This window comes from Leptodactylus fuscus, chromosome 3, assembly GCF_031893055.1.
Source record: "Leptodactylus fuscus isolate aLepFus1 chromosome 3, aLepFus1.hap2, whole genome shotgun sequence".
NCBI classification, from domain to species: domain Eukaryota; kingdom Metazoa; phylum Chordata; class Amphibia; order Anura; family Leptodactylidae; genus Leptodactylus; species Leptodactylus fuscus.
In genome coordinates, this window is record NC_134267.1 from 241,790,806 (window position 1) to 241,808,273 (window position 17,468).

Here is a 17,468-nt window from a genome sequence, read left to right on the forward strand (position 1 = left end):
TTAGCAGCAATGAGTTAAAAACGTGGCCCAGGCATGGAATATGTTGCGGGCTGCCAAGCTGCAGAGCCGATCCCAGGTTTACGGCCATTATCACACATGACAACATGCCTGGGCCCAGGTGCAGTGGCCAAAACCACATTGCCGTCTCATCGAGGATGGCATGACTCACTTTGTAGGCAGTGTGCTGTCTGGCCCCCAAGCTGATGAGCTTCAGCACGGCCTGCTGACGTCTCCCCACACCAGTGTTTCCAGCTCGTAGCTGGGGTCCACTTAACGGCAGAGGAGGAGGAGGAGGGTGGTGTTTCAGCCCTCCTCCCAGGAATGTTGTGTGGGGAGACAAGTCAGTCCACCACGGTAGTTTGCCCAGGGGGTGCCATTAACGTGTCCCATACCTAGGGAAAATTCTTGAAACAGGGGAGAGTTTTGCATCTTTGCCCTTGCTGCATCTGGACATCCCTTTGCCTCTAGCCACCTTTTTTCCCTGATTAGCTTGCCTCCACATCCACACTGCTTTTGTCCCTAGACATCACGCCAGCCCATGCCTCAGCTTGTATCCCCAGTTTTTGCTGCTTAGCTTGCCTCCACATCCACACTGCTTTTGCCCCTAGACATCACCCCAGCCCATGCCTCAGCTTGTATCCCCAGTTTTTTGCTGCTTAGCTTGCCTCCACATCCACACTGCTTTTGCCCCTAGACATCACCCCAGCCCATGCCTCAGCTTGTATCCCCAGTTTTTGCTGCTTAGCTTGCCTCCACATCCACACTGCTTTTGCCCCTAGACATCACCCCTATCCATGCCTCTGCCTCTAGCCATAACTCTGCCACCCCTGGAAACTCATGGTGCAGAAACTGAGGGAGCTGACTTTGAGGAACCCTTGGATTTTGTAGATGGAACTCCATCAAAGGTCTCTGCTGCTCACACACCCTGCTCAACATGCGGTATCTAGGGTTTGAGCGTGTGGTGACCTCGCACAACAGTAGGTGCTTCAGGCAGATGTAGGCCTTACTGGAGTGTATTGCGGCTAGCTCCAGGTACTGTAGACTTGGGAAAGTGGGTGTCCAAGTGCCGCACTTTCACCCTTATCTCTGCTAATTTGGGGTATGTTTTTAAAAATCGTTGCACCACTACATTGAACACGTGGGCCAGGCATGGAACGTGTTGGAGGCTGGCAAGCTCCAGAGCCCTCCAACAAGACAAAAAAGCCTGGCCCCAGGGGCAGCGGGGATAAACAAATTGCCATCTCATCCAGGATGGCATCCCTGACCTCAGAGGCAGTGTGCTGTCCATCCCCCAAGCTGATGAGCTTCAGCCCGGCCTGCTGACGTCTCCCCACACCAGTGTTGCAGCATTTCCAGCTCGTAGCTGGGGTCCACTTAATGGCAGAGGAGGAGGGTGGTGTTTCAGCCCTCCTCCCAGGAATGTTGTGTGGGGAGACAAGTCAGTCCACCACATTTTGTGACCCGGTCCATGCCTCAAGTACATTCAACCACTGTGCCAAGATTGAAAGGTAGCGTCCTTGTCCGCATGCACTTGTCCATTCGTAGCTGGTCACGTGGAACTTTTGGGCAAAGCGCTGAACTTAGGGACCACCTCATGTTTGGGGAAAAGTGCTGGTGTGGATGGCACAGTGAGGTGGCGCAGTAGCCAGCAGGCCCAAAAAGGGCAGAGTGTCCACAAGCCGGGACCCCAACATCTTCTGGGCCAGAATTTTTGAGATGAGGCCGTTGAAGCCTTGGGCATGTGGGTGGGTTGTGCTGTACTTTAGCCTGGAATGAAAGGCCTGGGAGATGGGGAGTCGCATTGCAAAGTGTGTAAACCACACTCAGTTTGTCCTCGACCTATACATTTAGAAATTATCTCCCCCAGCGAGGAACGTGGCCTCGATGGGGGAATTTTTCTAAGGAAGCTAGAAAAGAGGGCATCTTGGGCCTTGCTGGCTCAGGTCTAGCTTCTATCATGCAGCTGTCTTCTGCCTCTGGACATCCCTTTGCCTCTAGCCACCTTTTTCCCTTATTAGCTTGCCTCCACATCCACACTGCTTTTGCCTCTAGACATCACCCCAGTCCATGCCTTAGCTTGTACCCCCAGTTTTTGCTGCTTAACTTGCCTCCACATCCACACTGCTTTTGCCCCTAGACATCACCCCAGCCCATGCCTCAGCTTGTATCCCCAGTTTTTGCTTCTTAGCTTGCCTCCACATCCACACTGCTTTTGCCCCTAGACATCACCCCTATCCATGCCTCTGCCTCTAGCCATAACTCTGCCACCCCTGGAAACTCATGGTGCAGAAACTGAGGGAGCTGACTTTGAGGAACCCTTGGATTTTGTAGATGGAACTCCATCAAAGGTCTCTGCTGCTCACACACCCTGCTCAACATGCGGTATCTAGGGTTTGAGCGTGTGGTGACCTCGCACAACAGTAGGTGCTTCAGGCAGATGTAGGCCTTACTGGAGTGTATTGCGGCTAGCTCCAGGTACTGTAGACTTGGGAAAGTGGGTGTCCAAGTGCCGCACTTTCACCCTTATCTCTGCTAATTTGGGGTATGTTTTTAAAAATCGTTGCACCACTACATTGAACACGTGGGCCAGGCATGGAACGTGTTGGAGGCTGGCAAGCTCCAGAGCCCTCCAACAAGACAAAAAAGCCTGGCCCCAGGGGCAGCGGGGATAAACAAATTGCCATCTCATCCAGGATGGCATCCCTGACCTCAGAGGCAGTGTGCTGTCCGTCCCCCAAGCTGATGAGCTTCAGCCCGGCCTGCTGACGTCTCCCCACACCAGTGTTGCAGCGTTTCCAGCTCGTAGCTGGGGTCCACTTAATGGCAGAGGAGGAGGGTGGTGTTTCAGCCCTCCTCCCAGGAATGTTGTGTGGGGAGACAAGTCAGTCCACCACATTTTGTGACCCGGTCCATGCCTCAAGTACATTCAACCACTGTGCCAAGATTGAAAGGTAGCGTCCTTGTCCGCATGCACTTGTCCATTCGTAGCTGGTCACGTGGAACTTTTGGGCAAAGCGCTGAACTTAGGGACCACCTCATGTTTGGGGAAAAGTGCTGGTGTGGATGGCACAGTGAGGTGGCGCAGTAGCCAGCAGGCCCAAAAAGGGCAGAGTGTCCACAAGCCGGGACCCCAACATCTTCTGGGCCAGAATTTTTGAGATGAGGCCGTTGAAGCCTTGGGCATGTGGGTGGGTTGTGCTGTACTTTAGCCTGGAATGAAAGGCCTGGGAGATGGGAAGTCGCATTGCAAAGTGTGTAAACCACACTCAGTTTGTCCTCGACCTATACATTTAGAAATTATCTCCCCCAGCGAGGAACGTGGCCTCGATGGGGGAATTTTTCTAAGGAAGCTAGAAAAGAGGGCATCTTGGGCCTTGCTGGCTCAGGTCTAGCTTCTATCATGCAGCTGTCTTCTGCCTCTGGACATCCCTTTGCCTCTAGCCACCTTTTTCCCTTATTAGCTTGCCTCCACATCCACACTGCTTTTGCCTCTAGACATCACCCCAGTCCATGCCTTAGCTTGTACCCCCAGTTTTTGCTGCTTAACTTGCCTCCACATCCACACTGCTTTTGCCCCTAGATATCACCCCAGTTCATGCCTCTGCTTGTACCCCCAGTTTTTTCTGCTTAGCTTGCCTCCACATCCACACTGCTTTTGCCCCTAGACATCATCCCTATCCATGCCTCTGCCCCTAGCCATAACTCTGCCACCCCTGGAAACTCATGGTGCAGAAACTTTGGGAGCTGACTTTGAGGAACCATTGGGTTTTGTAGATGGAACTCCATCAAAGGTCTGTGCAGCTCACACACTCTGGTCAAGATATGGTATGTAGCGTTTTAGCGTGTGTGGACATCAGGCAGATGTAGGCCTTGCTGGAGTGTTTTAAAGCTAGCAGCGGCTCCTGTACACTTGCAAAATTGGGCGCACAAGCGCCGCATTTTCACCAGTAGCTTCGGTACATTTGGGTATGTTTTCAAAAAACGTTGCACCACTAAGTTAGACGTGGGCCAAACATGGAACGTGTTGGAGGCTGGCAAGCTCCAGAGCCGCTACCAGGTTCCAGCCATTATCACAGGCGCAAAAATGCTAGGCCCCAGGTGTAGCAGGGAAAAAAACATTGCCATCTCAGCCAGCATGTCATCTCTGACCTCGGAGGCAGTGTGCTGTCCGTCCCCCAAGCTGATGAGCTTCAGCACGGCCTGCTGACGTCTCCCCATGCCAATGTTTTAGCTTTTGCCGCTAGTAGCTGGGGTGGAGGTAGGCGCAAATATGCCAGGCCCCAGGTGTAGCGGGGGAAAAAAAATGCCATCTCAGCCAGGATGGCATCCCTGACCTCGGAGGCACTGTGCTGTCTGTCCCCTAAGCTGATGAGCTTCAGCACGGCCTTGCTGATGTTTTAGCGTTTGCTGCTAGTAGCTGGGGTGGAGGTTGCAGCGTCGTAGGGTTTCAGTCTACTCCTGCCATGAATTTTGGCCTGGGAGAGGAGATAGGGTACCTCAGTTTGCACCCCGGGACCAGACTCCACCACATTCACCCTGCCTGTTCTTAAAGATAAGCAGCATCCCTGAACACAGGCGCTTGTCCAAGTGTCGGTGGTCAAGTGGACCTTGCAGCAAAGCACGGAACTAAGGGCCCACCTGATGTTGAGTGACACGTGCTGGTGCAAGGTGGGGACGCCACACCGGGAGAAGTTGTGATGGCTAGGGACGGCATAGCGAGGTGCCACAGTTGCCATCAGGTCCGGGAAGGCCGGAGTTTCAACAAGCCGAAACTCCAACATCTCCTGGGCCAGCAGTTTAGCGATGTTGGCGTTCAAGGCTTGCGTGGGTGGGTGGTTAGTGGTGTATTTCTGCCGGCGCTCCAATGTCTGAGAGATGGTGGATTGTTGTAAAGAAGTGCCTGATGGTGTCTTTGATGGTGCAGGAGAAGGAGATAAGACAGGAAAAGGGGAGGATGAGGGAGAAGTCAACAAAGTGGTGGAGGCAGATGAAGTGATGTCTTGGCTCATCCTCTGGAGTGCATCGCCAGCACTGTGAGCAGAGGCAGTGGCATGAACAGCGGGCGACGTTTGTCCTGCCATTGCTGCCTGCCACTGATTCTAGTGCTTGGATTCCAAATGACGGTGCATTGAAGTGGTGGACAGGTTGCTCTGCTCAGAGCCCCTACTCTATTTCGAGAGGCAAATTGTGCAGACTACACTATATCTGTCCTTGGCGCATTCCTTGAAAAAACTCCACACCTTCGAGAAACGTGCCCTCGAGGCGGGGTTTTTTCGGGGCTGGGTACAAACTGGAAAATCTTGGGAGATTCCGGGTGTGGCCTGGCTTCGCCTAAGCTGCTGACTTCTGCCTCTAGCTACCCTTTTTGGTGCTGCACCTGCCTCAACATCCACACTACTTTCCCAGCTTGACATCCGCCTTGTCCAGGTGGGGTCAGTGTCCTCGTCGTCCACCACCTCCTCTTCCAACTCCTGTCTCACCTCCTCCTCCTGCACAATGCGCATGTCAACTGGCTGCCCTGACAGCAACTGCGTCTCATCGTCGTCGATGAGGGTGGGTTGCTGGTCATCCGCCACCAAATCGACTGGAGATGGAGGAGACTCTAGTCTTTGAGCATCTGGACACAGATACTCGTCTGTTAGGTCCGTGGAATCGCGAAATGGAGGGGCAAGTTGCGGTACAAAGGATGGGAGAACAGCTCTGGGGAGCAGGGACAGTTGGGGTTATTGTTCTGGGAAGATTGGGAATTTTGGGTGGAAGGAGGACAAGACTGTTGGGTAAGAGGAGGAGAGGAGGTAGAGGCTGACTGGCTGGTGGACAATGTGCTTTAAGCGTTATCCGACAGCCATTACAAGACCTGTTCCTGGTTCTCGGGCCTACTAAGGTTTTTACCATTCAGCCTAGTTAATGTGGAACTTTTGTGCAAAGCGCAGAACTTAGGGCCCACCTGATGTTAAGGGACACACGCTGGTACAAGGCTCAACTCACCCTAAGTGCCAAAAACACTGCTGGTACAAGGCTCTACTCATGCCAAGGGCCTCAATCTCTGCTGGTAGCTCAGCTTAAGGTCCTGTAACTTTGTTTGGAAGGGCTCATGTTAAGGGCTAGAAAAGTCAATTAGTCAATTTTGGAAGGTCTTACCACATCACTCACACACACTCAAAATGACAGTTAAAGGTGAGGGCTTTTGGATTTCCCATTGTCTATTCCATCCGTGGTTGTCATGGGGAACGTGATTTAAAGGGGTGGTTGTTACTGTTTGTTGAGCTTAAATTGGGGTTTGTGTCCATCCATTTGGGGAGTAAAGAAGGTTTCCAGGTATTTTCCCACTTTGATAGAGGTTGTAGTGAGTGTGTATAGTGTGTAGTTGTTAGGCTGTGATGTTGGGGTAATAGAGGGTCTTTGGTGTGTTAGATGCCCCCAGACATGCTTCCCCTGCTGTCCCAGTGTCATTCCAGAGGTGTTGGCATCATTTCCTGGGGTGTCATAGTGGACTTGGTGACCCTCCTGAGACGGATTTGGGTTTCCCCCTTAACGAGTATATGTTCCCCATAGACTATAATGGGGTTCGAAACCCGTTCGAACACACGAACAGTGAGAGGCTGTTCGAATCAGATTTCGAGCCTCGAACATTTTAGTGTTCGCTCATCTCTAGTGATGAGCACTATCTGGTCTGCTCCAGACATAATGACGTAATGTGTAGAATTGAGGCCAGAAAGTTCAATCTTGGTGTCATCAGACCAGAGAATCCTGTTCTTCTCACAGAGTCTTCTAGGTCTTGTTTTATTCTTGTTAATATTTTGCAAACTCCGGTGATTTTCACGTATCTTTTACTGGGGAGAGGTTTGTTCCTGCCCACTCTGCCATGAAGCCCTGGTTGGTGGAGGACCGTAGTGATGATTGACCTTCCAGAAATTTTTACCAGGATCTTTGAAGCTCGGCCAGAGTGACCACTGGGTTCTTGGTCACCTCTTTTGCCAAGGTCCTCCTTAAGTTTGGTGGGGGTGGCCAGGTCTAGGAAGAGTCTTGGTTGTTCCAAATTTCTTCCATTCAATTATGATCAGAACAACCAGCCATGAGAACATCCCTTTACAATCACAGTCATTCTTGTCTGACAAATGGTATAATTATTAGGGTTGAGCCGATCTTGAGATTTCCGATCATTTTCCAGCCAATCCCGATCGTGAAATTTGCTCGATCGCTGATCAGAATCCAGTCTTTTCTGATAACGATTGCTTAACCCTAGTCAATGCTTCTCTATGGGAAAAGTCACTTTTAGGGTTGAGCCGATCTTGAGATAACCTCCAAACTCGATCCTGCTGGAAAAGATCGGGATCGGAATTCCAATCGCAATCGTGAAATTTACTCGATTGCCGATCGGAATCCGATCTTTTCCAATCCCGAACGCTCAACCCTAATAATTATACATTGACATTTAGTTACTCTTACAACATCACGTGGTCGATGATTATACCATCTATGTCAATGCCAAAAACTCTTAGCAAAAAACTTTTTAGTACCTTTGCTTGGTTTCTTAACTATACACTTTGTTGGGACCACGTTTAAAGGTTTCTCATGTTGTACCACCAAAACATAATTTATTGTCCCCTCGAGTAGCCCTCACATAATGTCCCCTGCCCCTCAATGACCATAGTTACAACACAAAGTAATTGTCATCTAACAGCGTTCCCATGGAGTTGCCTTCAGGTTCCGGCTAAAATGCGGGAATGTCCTACTACCATAGTGGCCATACCAGGACCTCACAACCATAGATTCTGGTGTAGATGAACTATTTGCCCTATGTTTAAAGCCTGTCCTGATAAAGATCAGAAAAACCAGTGACACTTATCTTTGGAAATTGCTCTGTTGGCTCGATGAGATGTGGATTTGGGTGGATTATGTTTCATTGCTTAGACCCATCTGGTCCAAAGTCTATATGTGTATCTTCCCTAGGAAAAGTATAATATTTATGTTTTGTGTCGGACCAACCTTCTCTTTCTCACACTATCACATATAACATTTTGTGTCATCTCCACAGGCCGGTTCCTCAGTATTACAAGGATCTTCTCACTTTCCGTTTTGCCATTGAGGAAATTAACCAAGATCAGACAATCTTACCCAATATCTCCCTGGGATATCACATATATGACTCCTGCTCTGATAGTAAGAAAGCTGTGAAAAGTGTCCTCCAGATATTATCAGGACCTGGAGTGACCGTCCCCAATTATTCCTGTACCGGGCAGAGGAACGTAGCTGGTTTTATAGGAGATCAGGGATCACCGACGACAGTGTCCATGGCCCAGATACTGGCAATATACCGATACTCCCAGGTAGGTGGAACCTCAAAACCTCAGTCTCAATGGAGAACCACAATACCAGCGTTAGTTCCTCACTTGCATTTTGACTAGGGTTGAGCCGATCTTGAGATTTCAGGATCAATTTTAAAATCCGATTTCCGATCATTTTCCGGCCGATCGCGATTGTGAAATTTGCTTGATCGCCGATCGGGATCTGATCTTTCTCGATTCCGATCGCTCAACCCTAATTTTGACTGGCACTTTCAAGGCTCATGTCCAACTCAATTCAAGAAAAGTTACACAAGAGAACAAAGATCATATATCAGAAGGTGAACGTTACACAGGTCGGTGGCTCCTCATGTCCTCGGTCTTAAAAAACCAAGCTCACCAATTAGAATTTTCATCCATGTTGATGTCACATCATAGTGGCCACGTGCATGTGACGTGACCTTGCTTGGATGCTCTACATATATAGAACCACATAAAAACAATTGGAAGATCTATCTAGGTGGGCATTTTACCTACCTCCACTGTTTAATAAAAAAAAAACACACCTTTAGACAACCTGTTGCCAACCTCTTGTGGGTCTGCTGAATCTTATCTCCATAAGGGTCCGTAGATAACACTTTCTTGAATATACGCCTATTGTATTCATGTCATTCATGGCCTTTATGTCTTCAGACCTTTCTGTTACTGACTCAGAATTGATATTGTCTTCTACAATAATGACCCTTAGTTCACTCTGGCCTCAGACGTTTATGGACATTGTTCCAAGTGCCAAGCTCTTCCTGGTCCCTAAAGATTTAGCTATTGCTTTCTGTACATGGTATGTCCTTTCTCCCTTGATAGTGATGGGAGATCTATCTTGGCTTTGCAAGTTTTGGTTGAGACAACCTGGTTTGGTCCAAACCAGAAATACTATTTGGGGACATAGTGCTCATGTGATTACATATTATTTTATATCATTGGTATTTGTAGATCAGCTACGGAGCAACAAGTTCAAGTCTAAATAACCGAAACTTCTACCCAACTTTTTACCGGACTAGTCAAAGTGCCAGGATCAGTTATTTGGTGCTATCTAAGATGATCAAGTTCTTTAGATGGACGTGGGTTGGGATTATATCCTCAGAGGATGACAGCGGTAATGAGGAGATTCAGATGTTGACGCAATATCTGACCATAGATGGACTCTGTGTGGCCTACACCATTAAAGTGAAATATCAGAAAAGCAACATCTTAGACTTTGATAGGAGAACCATGAAGACGATTAGGACGTCATCAGCCCAGGTTATAATCCTGTGTGGGACATATACTCCACTCCTTGCAGATTGGTTACGTGAAGTACGAGATGTTCTCCGGGATAAGACTCTGGTCTTCGGGCCTGCTTTTGCTCTAAATACATTTGTTATGGAACATCACCGAGAAGCATTTCATGGTAGTTTGGCTCTTGAACCTTCTCCTCTGCTGATACCAGACATGAGAAGCTTCTATGAAAGTTTCCAGACCATAAGTCATCCAGAAGATAAGTTACTGGCTCATATATGGTTGGTGAACCTGCACTGTTTATCCAGATATCCTCGAATGAATAAACACCATCAAATTTTATATAATGTAACTCTTCATAACTGTACTGGCAGAGAACGGGTCACAGATTTTTATAGTTTTCAAGGTAATGGCCTCTATCACCAAGTGTATAAAGCTGTGTATATATTGGCCCGGGCTCTACATGATCTTCACATGTCTACAGACCGATGGTCTACTAAGAAAATCAGTCTTTTTCATAGAAACAAGCACCGGGTAAGATCTGTGAGGGACAAGTCTCAAAGCATATATAGTCATGGAAAAACAAAGTCCACCCACTTGGAACGCTCTACTTTTACATATCAGGATATAATAAAATCCATCTGGTCTTAAAGGGAGTCTGTCACTAGAACCCATCATATCAACCCAACCCTGAAGATAGATAGATTGGGGTCACAGGAATCAAGCAGTGTGAATCGTTGCTTCCATTGTCAAAATATCACAATTTTAGTTAAATGAGTTATTTAGAGTAACAATGGTGTTGGCATTGCTCAGAAGGGGTAAACGACAAGGCCCTCATTGCTCCAGAGACGTGTCCTCTTTTGGTCGGTGATTCATTGAAATCACGCCCATGGATCTGAGAATATCACAGACACCAGCAAGGGGGATCATTTGAAATTATTCGACCTAAATATTTCAAATTGTTCCGTTTTTAAGGGTTTCGCCAATAAATTGGAGTAACTAAAGTTGAGGACTGGTAATGTAGGCCAGGTCTGTATAGACATGGACAACCCAACAGCTTCTTCATTGTCCATTGATTTCACAATTGGTCTTAGGAGATTTCATCATCTGGGTTGTCAGTGACCCTTTATGTGAATGTTTTCCTGGGAATAACCAGACTCACTTCCATTCTTACAGATTCCCTGGTATTTGGGAAACCGGAGAGATGAGGCAGGAAATCGTCTCTTCTATGAAAATGGAGATTTTGTCAACCAATTTTCCATTGTGAATTGGCTCGGGTTACAGAATGGAACACTTCTAATAAAACATGTTGGTTCTACAAGAACATCACAAACTCATCCAACATTTAATGTGAGAAAGGAGAAGATCTTTTGGAAGAACAGCGTCAACAAGGTGAGATGGGTAACAAATGGTAAACTGGTACATGGTTTGGGGTAAAAACAAAATCCAAAAACATCCCTGACCCTGGAATTGTGGTAATGATTGTTAAGTGACGTGATGTAGGGAATTGTACAGGATTTCATCCATCAGGTCAACTAGGAAAAATTTCCATTAATTTTTTTACTCATTCATAGATCAAGTTCAAACCCACTATTAGTGTTCTGGCAAACCAGCTCGCAATGAGTCGGATTCATTCCAAATATTCCAAAATTTTTACTGAAACCAAACAATTTGTGATTAGGGTTGAGCCGCTCTTGACTTTTCAGGATCGATTTTAAAATCCGATTTCCGATCATTTTTCATTTGAACCCGATCTCGATCCCACCTAAAAAGATCACTCAACCCAAAATGATTTGTGATAAATTATTGTTCTCTGGGATCTCCATAAAAGATGGAGGCCCAAGGGAGGTGACAAAAGTAAAAAAGATTTATACTCATTTTCCCACACCTTTTTTGGGTCTCTGTCTTCTACCTCTGTGCCATGACACTCAGCATGCCCATGTTACCCTTGAGAACCACTTACATGCCTCATGGTTGACCTTGGACGTGTGATGTAAGAGAAGAGTCACACATGCCGGGTCTGGCACTCTTCTGAGACATCACAAGGTCACAGGAGGAAGAAACAGATTCCACAAAGTGCCAAAAAGGTAAATATAGTTGTTTAAAAACTTTTTGTATATTTTTGGGCCTACTCCTATTGTACTCTTAGATATGAAGAAACCTTCAGTATAATAATTTCAAGTCTGGTTCGAACAAGTCTGAATACCAGTTGGAACGAATCTTCAGAGGTTCACCCATCCTTACCCACCATACACCACTTATACAATGCAGAAAATTATCTAAATTCTCTAAGATGGTTCATGTTATATGGTGGAAGAGAAGGTAAACCATGAATGGAGACAACTGGGGCAAGCATGAAGACCTTTAAAGGGATTCTACCATTAAAAACCATTTTTTTCTCGAAAGAAAGGCTATTCTTCTCCTACCTTTCCATGTCTTCTCCACCTCGCCATTCAGTTAAAATCCCGTTTTTCGCCAGTATGCAAATGAGTTCTCTTGCAGCACTGGGGGCGGACCCCAGCGCTCAAACAGCACTGGGGGTGTCCCCAATGCTATGAGAGAACTCTCCAGCGCCGCCTCCATCTTCTTCCGGGGGTTGGCTTCAAACTTCTAGGGCAAAGCCGACTGCGCATGCCCACAAGAAAATGGCCGCTTGCATGCGCAGTTGGCTTCGCCATAGGCCAGAGACCTAGAAGAAGATGGAGGCAGCACTGGAGATTTCTCTCGCAGCATTGGGCCCGCCCCCAGTGCTGTGAGAGAACTAATTTGCATGCCAGTGAAAATGGGATTTTAACCGAACGGCGGGGCAGAGAAGACATCTAAAGGTAGGAGAAGAATAGCCTTTCTTAAGGCTATTCCGTTGTGTCAACGAGAAAAAAAAGGTTTTTAATGGTAGAACCCCTTTTGGCTTTATTCACATGACGGTAAGAAATGGCAGTATGATGGATGTTTAGAATGGCCGCCCATGAATCTCTATGGGCTTTTTCATATGTAAGTTTTTGACAGACTGCTTTTCACAACTGTCCAAAAAACCACGCTCTTCTTTTGTTAGTGTTGATGGCCATAAAGATAGTCATGTGAATAGACGCATAGACATTCAAGGGTTTTACAATGCCCAGGAGTCACACAGCCGATATTTAATATCATGACTAAGACGCACCAAATGCATCATCCAGGAGCAGCCGCAATGGTAAATTCCCAGTGTTGTCTATTTCCTAGATCCCCACATCTCAGTGTTCAGACAACTGTTCACCAGGAACCCGGAAAGTCTCCAAGTCCAGGATCTATTCCTGCTGCTATGATTGTGTCACCTGCTCCCCGGGAGAAATCTCCAACTATACCGGTACAAAAATTCTAGAACTATCTCATCTGCGTCAGGTTTTAATCCTAAAATATTAGTGTTATTATTTATGCATCATGAGTGGATATTTTTTTTAAACTATTCACCTGCAGTAAAGTGTCCAGCTAAAGCAATCTCCATCTGGAGGTCCTACAATAAAAAGACTTTCCAAGGAATCTCCATCTTGAGGTCCTACAGTAAAAAGACTTTCCAAGGAATCTCCATCTGGAGATCCTACAGTAAAGATATGTCACAAGAAATTTCCCTCTGAAGGTCCTACAGTAAAGAGACTTTCCAAGGAATCTCCATCTGGAGATCCTACAGTAAAAAAGACATCCCAACCAATCTCCATCTGGAGGTCCTACAGTAGAGAGACATCTCAAAGAATCTCCATCTGGAGGTCCTAAAGTTGAGAGACATCTCAAAGAATCTCCATCTGGAGGTCCTACAGTAGAGAGACAACTCAAAGAATCTCCATCTGGAGGTCCTACAGTAGAGAGACATCTCAAAGAATCTCCATCTGGAGGTCCTACCATAAAAAAATATCCGAAGAAATCTCCATCTGGAGGTCCTAGAGTAGAGAGACATCCCAATAAATCTCCTCCTGAAGGTCCTACAGGAAAAAGACTTTCCAAATAATCTCCATCTGGAGGTCCTAGAGTAGAGAGACATCCCAAGCAATCTCCATCCCCCAACTAACAAAACTCATCATGAAGTTCCTTGCTTCACCATAATGGGAAAGCCAATGAAGCTAAGTTTATCTTCTTGATCATTTATTTCTAACAAAATCTTCCCAATCCCATTCCAGTAAAGACTAATTTTTGGCAGAAAAATAATATATTGTGTTGACAATTGACCTTCATGAGATATCTCACAAATCTTTATATTTACCAGACAGTGAAACCTGCATGAAATGTCCAGACCTGGATTGGCCCAGTGAGAAGAAGGATCGTTGTGTCCCAAAGCAGCTGGAGTTTCTCTCCTACACAGATGACACACTAGTCCTGGTTATTTCTCTGGTTTCTTCTGTCTTTTCTTTCCTTACCTTCATGATTCTTATTACTTTTATATTGTACCAAGACACGGCCATCGTGAAGGCCAATAACAGGAACCTCAGCTTCCTCCTCCTGGTCTCCATCATGCTGAGCTTCCTCTGTGTCTTCTTGTTCCTTGGACATCCAGTGAACCTCACTTGCATGCTACGTCAGGTCTCGTTTGGAATCCTCTTCTCAGTGGCTGTTTCTTGTCTCTTGGCCAAAACCATCTTGGTTTGCATTGCTTTCAAAGCCACCAAGCCAGGAAGTTCCTGGAAACGCTGGATTGGAAGCAAGTGGTCTAATTCTTTGGTGATGTTCTGCTCATCCATCCAAGTAATAATCTGTGTGGGTTGGTTGAGTCTAGCGCCCCCCTTCCCAGAGCTGGACACATGGTCCTATCAGGAGAAGATTATTGTGCAGTGTAATGAAGGTTCTGTGATGGCCTTCTACTCTGTCCTGGGCTATATGGGGGTTTTGGCTTCTGTTAGTTTTATTACAGCTTTTTTAGCTCGGACATTACCGGACAGTTTCAATGAGGCCAAGTACATCACCTTCAGCATGCTGGTGTTCTGTAGTGTCTGGATTGCCATGATCCCGGCGTATCTGAGCACCAGAGGGAAGTACATGGTGGCCGTGGAGATATTCGCCATATTGTCCTCAAGTGCGGGACTTTTAGGGTGTATATTCTTCCCAAAATGCTTCATTATCCTATGGAGGCCAGAACTGAACTCCAGAACACAATTACTACAGGTGAGAAACAAGTAACCTCGCTTGACCAAGTTTCCAATCTGTTTAAGGACTCCAAACATCCCATGAAGCCAAAACAACACAACATCTCACCAAATAAAGAATTGACAAACTGGTTGATTGTAAGATTAATTAATGGTAATTTTCTTTGCTTTGCATGTGGAGAGTTCTGACCATCGGAGGCTTCAGTAGCTCCATTCTGGAAATAGAAGGTCAGAGCCCTGACAGGAGTATGGAGTAAGATTTAGAGGAATCACCAAGTGTACACGACTAGGAGTAGAGAACAATATTCAGTATTATCAGTGTGAAAAACATCAAGAGGAAAGAACCGAATATAAGAAAGAGTATCTGTGTCTATGTGGTTATTATCACTAGAATATTCTAGTCCATCTATACAGGGCGAAAATACGGGAAAAGAGACCTGCACAAAGTAATGCGGAAACCATAAAAGCATCGATAATATCCCCTGTAGATAGTGAGACAACAAATATAAACGGGGTCAGAGCCTCAGAGGAGCAGAATAAAGAGTCTGAGGAACAAGGAAAGAAACAATGTCTAGAAAAAGAGGAGAAAGCCAAGGAGAATAGAAGAAGAGCCGGGAAGATCAGAATAAGGGTAAAGTAAGCAACCCCCATAGAAGGGGCGAATGGAACACACCATAGAAATAAGATGATGTGTAGGTGACTGAGACACCTCTATAGTATGAAGAACCTATAGGAGATGTCACCAAGTCATATTAGAAAGAAAGGGCTACAAGGAAATCTCATTAAAAAGTTACAAATTAAAAATTAATTGGGGTTTTTACATAAATATACCAACATTTCTGAGATCTTTTACCTGCCCAAGTTTCACCAAACTACCCTGGACCCTTCCCCTAGACAATTGTGTAAGAAATTAAACCTCTGTCCTCAAATTTGGGGAAATATATTTTGCAGTCAAGCCATAGTATTGTACCCGAAGGATTCATCTGAAGCGAAGTCTGATGGAGTCTTATATATTCCTGATTCTAAGGGCTGTAGATGATCCTGGTTTATACACAACTAGAGATGGGCGAACCCCCTAAGATTTACTTTGTTTTGGGATTGGGAGGCTCGAATTTAAGATTTACTTTGTTTTGGGATTGGGTGGCTCGAGTTTAAGATTCACTTTGTTTTTCGGGATTGGGTGGCTCAGGTTTAAGATTTACTTTGTTTCGGGATTGGGTGGCTCAGGTTTAAGATTTACTTTGTTTCGGGATTGGGTGGCTCGGGTTTAAGATTGACTTTGTTTCAGGATTGGGTGGCTCGGGTTTAAGATTTACTTTGTTTCAGGATTGGGTGGCTCAGGTTTAAGATTGACTTTGTTTCGGGATTGGGTGGCTCAGGTTTAAGATTTACTTTGTTTCGGGATTGGGTGGCTTGGGTTTAAGATTTACTTTGTTTCGGGATTGGGTGGCTTGGGTTTAAGATTCACTTTGTTTCAGGATTGGGTGGCTCAGGTTTAAGATTTACTTTGTTTTGAGATTGGGTGGTTCGGGTTTAAGATTGACATTGTTTCGGGATTGGGTGGCTCGAGTTTAAGATTGACATTGTTTCGGGATTGGGTGGCTCGAGTTTAAGATTCACTTTGTTTCGGGATTGGGTGGCTCAGGTTTAAGATTTACTTTGTTTCGGGATTGGGTGGCTCGAGTTTAAGATTCACTTTGTTTCGGGATTGGGTGGCTCAGGTTTAAGATTCACTTTGTTTCGGGATTGGGTGGCTCAGGTTTAAGATTTACTTTGTTTCGGGATTGGGTGGCTCGGGTTTAAGATTCGCTTTGTTTCGGGATTGGGTGGCTCGGGTTTAAAATTCACTTTGTTTCGGAATTGGGTGGCTCAGGTTTAAGATTCGCTTTGTTTCGGGATTGGGTGGCTCGGGTTTAAGATTCGCTTTGTTTCGGGATTGGGTGGCTCGGGTTTAAAATTCACTTTGTTTCGGGATTGGGTGGCTCAGGTTTAAGATTCACTTTGTTTCGGGATTGGGTGGCTCAGGTTTAAGATTTACTTTGTTTCGGGATTGGGTGGCTCGGGTTTAAGATTCGCTTTGTTTCGGGATTGGGTGGCTCGGGTTTAAAATTCACTTTGTTTCGGAATTGGGTGGCTCAGGTTTAAGATTCGCTTTGTTTCGGGATTGGTGGCTCGGGTTTAAGATTCGCTTTGTTTCGGGATTGGATGGCTCAGGTTTAAGATTCATTTTGTTTTGGGTTGAACAAGTTAGACTAGAATTGGAAGTGACATTATTATATTCTTTGGTCTTTTCAGATCCCAGAGTACAGTAAGAGGAGGCCGAGGGGAGGTGAGGTCTCCTCACGGTATCTGATGGTCTCTTGATCTCCTTGGGGACTTCATGCACCTGGGGTCACTGCTGAGGCCTGTGATTACGTCTTAGTGGTCATTTGGGCACACTGAACGTCATGATGTCATAAAGCACAGTGTACCCATGTGACCATTTTGGCCCAATCAGTGGTGACTTTGGACACATGACGCTACAAGGAGATCTCCAGATACTGCGAGGATGTCCAATAGAAGTGAGGGAAGGTAAGTATAATTTTTTTTTTTTAACACCTCTCTTGGATCTCCATCTATTACATTCTGGGATATGAAGAGACCCCAGATTATTAAAATGTTACCGCAATGTATGTTGCAGCGGCCATTTTAGTTCATCCAAAACAAATCGCCACTGCGCTACTAAACGTTGCCCCATCACCGTAAGTGATCTGTAAGAAAATAATTGTGTTTCTTCTGTATAAGGACCTCCCTTTGTCCT

At 46.0% G+C, this 17,468-nt stretch overlaps 1 protein-coding gene across 1 annotated transcript; it reads left to right on the forward strand.

Moving 5' to 3' along the window:
* Positions 1–6,695: 6,695 nt before the first annotated feature.
* Positions 6,696–17,032, forward strand: LOC142198675 (vomeronasal type-2 receptor 26-like). Its single transcript, XM_075269704.1, has 7 exons — positions 6,696–6,823; positions 8,039–8,330; positions 9,276–10,094; positions 10,737–10,952; positions 12,780–12,903; positions 13,795–14,687; positions 16,964–17,032. Exons 1-7 carry the CDS (start codon positions 6,696–6,698, stop codon positions 17,030–17,032), a joined length of 2,541 nt encoding a protein of 846 aa, XP_075125805.1.
* Positions 17,033–17,468: the final 436 nt, after the last annotated feature.